General features: G+C 47.6%; 1 protein-coding gene across 2 annotated transcripts; it reads left to right on the forward strand.

The window, feature by feature from the left end:
- The first annotated feature begins 446 nt into the window (after window positions 1–446).
- HAX1 (HCLS1 associated protein X-1) lies at window positions 447–3213 on the forward strand. Of its 2 annotated transcripts, none has more exons than XM_027095107.1 (7): window positions 447–711; window positions 1237–1493; window positions 1660–1847; window positions 2298–2349; window positions 2477–2583; window positions 2712–2802; window positions 2952–3213. In XM_027095107.1, exons 1-7 carry the CDS (start codon window positions 659–661, stop codon window positions 3035–3037), a joined length of 834 nt encoding a protein of 277 aa, XP_026950908.1. In that variant the 5' UTR covers window positions 447–658; the 3' UTR covers window positions 3038–3213. The 2 variants fall into 2 exon arrangements, with proteins under 2 accessions (XP_026950908.1, XP_026950909.1); XM_027095108.1 differs by having other exon boundaries at window positions 642–757.
- The last annotated feature ends 4371 nt before the right edge of the window (window positions 3214–7584 follow it).

The raw sequence follows: 7584 nt of genomic DNA on the forward strand, positions 1-7584 counted from the left end.
GAAAGAATTAGGAGACTCCCGTATAGTTATGACAAAAGCCTTAATAGCTGGAGAGATGGAGTTAAATCCATGCGTTCCTCTGTTTTTATCTTTTACTCAACTCTGGGGAAGTCACTATACTAGAAGAAGCTTAATGCAACATTTTGTCCATCCCTCTAATTAATATTAGACTTTATTTGTATCAGTCAAGAAACAAACTGGACGGAGGAAAGGGGCGAGGTGGGTTTAGAAGGAAGACTGGTCGTCCATGGGTTGGTGAGCCGGCGGTGAGGGTGGGTCTCGGTCCGGTTCATTTGTGCGGGTGGGCTGCCCTCTGGCGGCTGCCTCCGGTGCCATCCAGTGTCAAACCCTCGAAACACCCTGTTGGAGCGGGTTGATCGGCAGGAAGGAAAATTGACTTAGGAGGCAGGTGATCGTTGTAAAATGAAAATTCAGTACGCCCGCTCCCTTCACAGGAAACAGTAAAAGAGAAAGTCTTTGGAACGTGATACGCCCGTCCGCCCTGCCCCCCCCAGTCCGGCTTACGGTCGTTTTACGACAGTGTCCGATCGCAGGCTTGCTTTCCGGTAGCGTGGTGTGACGCTTCGCTCAATTTCCGTCAGCGTATCTCTGGCTACCCCCAGCTGTGGGGTTCGAAAGTTCGAGTCCCACTGCGGGAATGAGCCTCTTTGACCTCTTTCGGGGCTTTTTCGGCTTTTCTGGACCTCGGAGGTGAGAGCGGGTCCGGGCCAGAGAAGGTGGGGCGGGATCCTCTGAGGTGAGCTTGACCCCTGACACCCTATTTTTGGAAAAACATCCCTTTCCCTACTCTTTCAATTCCTGCGGAGAGAACGGAAGTCAACATTGAGCGCTCACCCCGCGACAGTAACCAGGGCAGTCGTTAAGAGGAGAGGAAACAGCCGCTTAAACCTTTCTCCAGTCTGGGGTGATGCAACAGGGGCGCGGGTGGGGAAGACAATAGGGCTTTGGGGAAGAGAACAGTGAGCAAGTGAGCAGGACCTTGGGAGAGAAGGGAGGGGCTGGGGAACAGTGAAGAAAAGCCGAGCGGAAGCGTTTGGGGGAGCCGCGAGGTGAGGGCTGACTTTGATAAAAACAAAACAAACCCGATGGCCAGTCCTCTTAACCCTCACTTCAGCTTCCTAGATCGCAACTCTTGTCTCACTTTGTCACCCATTAGCTGATTTTGTGGTTTAAGTAGTGCTGAAATCTTGGTGGCCGATCTGCCTCCACCCCTAGCCACAGAGATCCCTTTTTTGGAGGGATGACTCGCGATGAAGATGAAGATGATGAGGAAGAAGAAGGAGCCACGTGGGGCCGTGGGAGCTCGAGATTTGAGGGTCCCCAGCCCCCCGAGGAATTTGGCTTCGGCTTCAGCTTCAGCCCAGGAGGAGGGATGCGTTTCCACGATAACTTCGGCTTTGATGACCTAGTACGGGATTTCAATAACATCTTCAGCGAGATGGGGGCCTGGACCTTGCCTTCCCGCCCTCCTGGTGTGTGGATGCCCCGGGGGAGAACCTGTGGTTTCTGCTGGGTCGGTGGGTGAAAAAAGGAACCTGCAGAGAGTAGTTGGGAGTTGGGAAGTGTGAGAAAACTGATGATTTCAAGGAGATTTAAAAGAGTCCAAGTCCCCAGCATCCACCTGCCACCTTTCTGCAGAACTTCCAGGTCCTGAGTCAGAGACACCTGGTGAGAGACGGCAGGAAGGACAGACGCTTCGGGACTCAATGCTTAAGTATCCAGATAGTCACCAGCCTAGGATCTTTCGTGGGGCCTTGGAGAGTGACGCAAGAACTGAATCCTCCAAACCAGCACCAGGCTGGGGCTCCCAGAGACCTTTTCATAGGGTGAGTACATCTGGGCCTGAAGTGGGAGCCTGTGGAGAAAACTGACTGCAAAGACTGGAAACCTTGTTGGAATCTTAACAGTCTTGGGTTGGAGTCCTAGGCCCTCCACTTGGTGTATTTATCTGTTTTCTGTATTAAGCTTCTTGTAGGATTTTCTTTGGGGGGAAATGTGAGTTCTGCTTTTTGTTTAAAAAAATTGGTCTAAATGATTCTTGGACAAAGCAGATTTCTTGAGGGAGGACAGAAAAGTATCAGTTGAGGAATGCTTTTTGGTAGAGGGATACATAAAACAGGTAGGAAGGTGGAAGGTGGAAGTAAATAAAGCTATCCTGGCTGGGATTATTTCTGCTGAGGAAAAGTAGTTTTGGAACTTGGAAATAGTTTGGGTTCTGTGACCCCCTCAAATTTGATTGAAAGGTGTCATTTGACCTACTTTGGCTTCTTCTGCAGTTTGATGATACGTGGCCTGTGACCCCCCATTCTAGAGCCAGAGAGGACAATGGTGAGTTTGGAGGGAAAGGACATTTACCAGCCCTTTGTTCTCCCTCCCTGAAATTTCTTCCGGCTACACTTGTTCCCTTCTTTCCCTTGGACTCCTTCTTTCCTCTTTCCTCTCTCTGCCCTTCTAGATCTTGATACCCAGGTTTCCGAGGAGGGCCTTGGCCCAGTTCTGCAGCCCCAGCCCAAATCCTATTTCAAGAGCATCTCTGTGACTAAGATCACTAAGCCAGATGGGGTGAGTTGGGAGAGACGGGTAAAGGGAACTATGGTCAGAGAATGTTCTGGAAAGGGAGACCTATGTAAAGAAATCAGTTAACTCACCTTTAGTGATGTTAGGGATATGGTGGGGGCTTCTCCTTGTAGACAGTAGAGGAGCGCCGGACTGTGGTGGACAGTGAGGGCCGGAAAGAGACCACAGTAACCCATCAAGAAGCAGGTGGCTCTCCTAGAGATGGTAAGTAAAGAGTATGAATCAAAGGGATCCATTTCTTAATTCCTCGGGAAAGGGAAACCCTTAATCCTCCTACCCTTTAACATTATTATTCTCCTTTGCCCCTGTCTAGTCTCTTTCATTTAGCCTCTGTGTATCACTTTCTTCCTTAGGTCCAGAATCACCAACACCTCCATCCCTGGATGATGCCTTTTCCATCCTGGATTTGTTCCTAGGACGTTGGTTCCGGTCCCGGTAGCCTTGTTAACCCTCAGAGGCCTTTAGGTTCTTTTCGCCTCCCACCCTTTGCTCACCAGCAATGGGCTTAGTTCTCCTCCTGCCACGTCAGCACCTTGGGTGTGTGGAACAGTGAATTGGGGGTATGTCAGTATGTCACTCACCCAGACTGACCAATAAAACCTTTATTTATGCTAATTCCTTAGTCTTGGCTTTGTCATGGCTGTTCCACTTTCTCACACTATCCAGGGCTTCCCAAATTACCTTGGCCCACAAAAAATTATTTCTTAATTTTTTGCTTTACTTTCCAAAACCTGATTTTGATAAGTAAGGGTCAGGTATCTCTAGAAGATGATTTTCCTTATGAAGAGATAAGATAACTAGTGATAATTCCAGGGAAATTTCTATATGGGGATGCATTAGATTAAAAAAAAGGAAGTATGTGTATAAGTATAGAGGAAAAACTGCTTCCCTAGGTGTGGGAGCACTATGATTGGATAGTTCATGAGATAATTTGATGAAGTACATGGGCAAATATGTTTTCCTTTACTGGCTATATTTTTATTTTCTTGTATATATTAGGGAAAATATAACTAGCAAAACATTATTGGTCTCTTCAACGAGTGGTACTGGGAAAGCTGGACAGCCACATGTAAAACAAGTAGATTAGAACATTCCCTCATACCAGATAGAAAAACTCAAGTTGTAAATGTAGGGACTTCCCTGGTGGTGCAGTGGTTAAGAATCCGCCTGCCAGTGCAGGGGACATGGGTTCAGTCCCTGGTCTGAGAAGGTCCCACATGCCGTGGAGCAACTAGGCCTGTGCGCCACAACTACTGAGCCTGTGCTCTAGAGTCTGTGAGTGAGCCACAACTACTGAGCCCACATGCTGCAACCACTGAAGCCCACGCACCTAGAGCCCGTGCTCTGCAGCAAGAGAAGCCACTGCAATGAGAAGCCTGTGCACTGCAGTGAAGAGTAGTCCCCGCTTGCCACAACTAGAGAAAGCCCGCACACAGCAACGAAGACCCAACACAGCCAAAAAAAAAAAAAAAAAGTTTTCAGGGACTTCCCGGGTGGCGCAGTGGTTAAGAATCTGCCTGCCAATGCAGGGGACACGGGTTTGATCACTGGTCCGGGAAGATCCCACATGCCGTGGAGCAACTAAGCCCGTGAGCCACAACTACTGAAGCCCACATACCCCAGACAATGAAGCCCGGGTGCCCTAGTGCCCATGCTCTGCAACAAGAGAAGCCACCACAATGAGAAGCCGCACACCTCAACGAAGAGTAGCCTCTGCTCACCGCAACTAGAGAAAGCCCGTGCACAGCAAAGAAGACCCAACGCAGCCAAAAAATAAATAAATTTTTAAAAATTATATAATGTGGATCCCACATTAACGGATCAAGTACTCTATAAGTCCTTATAGAGTGATATTAGCTGAGACCCTATGGGCAGGAAAGGCAAACCTATACTCAGAGTAAGTGTCAATCCCAGTCAAAAGTGATGGGGAATTTAGTGTCCTTGTCCCTAAGTGTCTGCTTCCTCTCCTCGAGAGATAGCACTGTATTAGGGACTTAGTGTTGGTATTTGTTAATGGCAGATTGCACGTTGGCCACAGCAGTGGTTAACTGAGCCGTGGTGAGTAGGAGCTCACACTGTTGGACCTGTGCATAGCCTGTATCCTACCACCAGTTACTCTACTCAGTGTATTCATTGTTCAGAAGTGGGTGGCTGATGACAGGCAGTGGCTAAGTCATTCTTCCTACTTGGTTGTTCAGTGCATCTGTGATGGATGCTTTCTGGTGGGCGTTAACGTATAATACAAAGACCTTTACACTTCAAGACTACTCCCATAGGTCCATCCTCAGACTTTCTTGTCCCTGATCTTCCACTCTGTCTTTTCAAGCGCCTGACCAAACCACCAGGCCAGTTGTGACTGTGTATGTTCTTAGCTTCTCTTTCCACGCAGAGTGGATGACCAGACGTACTGTCCAAATCTCTGTCCCCTGGGAGGATTTCCGCTCACCACTGTCTTTCAAGGCCACTCTTGATTTGTTGCAATGCGGCAGCAGTCAATTTTTGGCTTTTGCCCACAAACTGCCAACTCATGTCTGAACCAAGCTTATTCCTTCTCTGATCCCTCTTCACAAGGGATACATGTCATAGACTGAATGTGCCCCCCCTACCCATTTCATATGTTGAAACCTAACCCCCAATGTGATGGTATTTGGAGGTGGGGCCTTTGGGAAGTGATTAGGTTATGAAGGTAGAGCCCTCATGAATCAGATTAGTGCCCTTATAGAAGAGACCCCAGAGAGCTTCCCTGCTCCTTCTGCCACCTCAGGACACAGTGAGAAGACAGCTGTCTATGAACCAGAAAGTGGGCCCTCGCCAGACCCCGAATCTGCTGGCACCTTGATCTTGGAATCAGCAGCTTATAGAGCTGTGAGAGATCAATTTCTGTTGTTTATAAGCCACCCAGTCTATGGTGTTTTGTTATAGCAGCCTGAATGGACTAAGACAATCCCCAATAGGGTCATGTGAGCTGAGGGAGAGATACCTGGTAAATGACATGAGTCTGGGCCACTTACTTTTCAGCTGGCTTGTGCCCTCTGATCCTGCTTATGCCTGAACCCAAAGATGTCACTTCCATTTTACAATGTGTTCTTGCTGGGCCCACCCTTCCTAATGACATGGAGAATTAGGCAGAGCCCAGCTTGTGATGGGCAGTTCTGGCTACTTGGTCACTTGATGAATTGTAATCAGATGCTCTGTCTCTATTGGAGCCCAGTAGCACTGTAAGAGCTGCTTTTCAAAAGGTATGTATATCTCTGCTGCAGATGGCATGGCTTTGCTCCAGAGCCCTGTGGGTCTACATTATGATTCTCCTATTAGAGCTTGCCAAACCACACACGGTATCTTTTCCTACTACAGATACTCTAGTCTCACTGGGTCTGCTGGGTCACATGTCTGCAGAGGCCTTTTCTGCTTTGGCCCCACTCGAAGTTGACAGCCTTCAATGGTCAGAGTTGTATTCTCAAGTGTGAAATACGTCGCTCCCAAATCCTAAGTAGATTGGTGATGTGTTTTTTTCTCAGTGGTGGAAGGTAGGAGATGCAATAATCAGTCCTTTACTTCAGATTGGATATCCAGCATGTCCCAGACCACTGGACCTCTCAAAACTTTACCAAGGTGGCAGTTTCCTGAACCTTTATAGGATTGTTTCCCACCTTCTGAATACATGTTATCTTTCCAGGCCCTCCAATATACTTCCATTTCTTCCTCTTCTTATCTGATTGGCATGATGTTATATATAGAGCTGACTCTTGCACAACGCAGAGGTTAGGGCCTCTGACCATCTGCCCAGTCAAAAATCCAAGTCCCCTCCAGGGACTTCCCTGGAGGTCCAGTGGTTAAGACTTCGCCTTAACCACTGGAGGGGGTGCGGGTTCGATCCCTGGTCAGGGAGCTAAGATCCCACATGTCTCGCAGATCCAAAAAAAAAAAAAATCCAAGTATAACTTTACAGTTAGCTCTCTGTATATGTGGTTCTGCATCTTCGCATTCAACCAACTGTAGATCGTGTAGTACTGTAATACATATTTAATGAAAAAAATCCACATGTAAGTGGACCTGAGGAGTACAAACCTGTGTTGTTCAAGGGTCCGTTGTATAGTGGACAAATATGATGTTCTTCAAAATGTCCAGATAGTCAAGCTCCCTTCAGATTATATTATGACAGAGGACCAGAGAGTTTACATAGTCCTGGGGTAAGACCATAAGTGTTTATCGCTAGACTTCCCACGTGGATGAAATTCCTTGGGATCCTCCTTTCTGATCTGGTTGGGATGCAAAATAACATATTCACCAGATTAATGGCTACATACTACCAACCAGAGGCTGTATTAAACTGCTCTATAAAGTTACCATTTGGGACACAACAATTGCAATTGGAGTTACTATTTGAATAATTTTACCGTAGACCACTGCCATCTGCCATGATCTATCTGGTTTTTGTAGGAGCCAAACTGGTGGTATGAAAGGGACCACCTCTCTTATGTTCTTTACATCTTTGAGGGTGGCACTAATCTCTTCCATTTACCCTAGGATATGGTATTGTTTTTATTTATTATCTTGGTGTGAGGTAGTCTCAGCCCTCTAATTGGCCTTCATCACTTACTCCACAGGTCAAGAAACCAATATGAGTGTTCTGCAACTTCAAAGAATGTCCATTTCAATTATATGTTGGGGTGTCAAGGAAGTGACCACCTGGTGGATCCTTGGTCTCAGTGAATATCCTGTGAACCAGACCTGAGCCCAGGACTCCATTTATTTATTTATTTATTTATTTATTTTTATTATTTTTTGCGGTGCGCGGTCCTCTCACTGCTGTGGCCTCTCCCGTTGCAGCTCCGGACGCGCAGGCTCAGCGGCCATGGCTCACAGGACCAGCTGCTCCGCGGCATGTGGGATCTTCCCAGACTGGGGCACGAACCCGTGTCCCCTGCATCGGCAGGCAGACTCTCAATCACTGCGCCACCAGGGAAGCCCGCAGGACTCCATTTA

The sequence above is a fragment of the Aethalodelphis obliquidens genome, unplaced genomic scaffold, assembly GCF_003676395.1.
Source record: "Aethalodelphis obliquidens isolate GAN/ISIS:26980383/991018 unplaced genomic scaffold, ASM367639v1 scaffold90, whole genome shotgun sequence".
Lineage (NCBI taxonomy): Eukaryota > Metazoa > Chordata > Mammalia > Artiodactyla > Delphinidae > Aethalodelphis > Aethalodelphis obliquidens.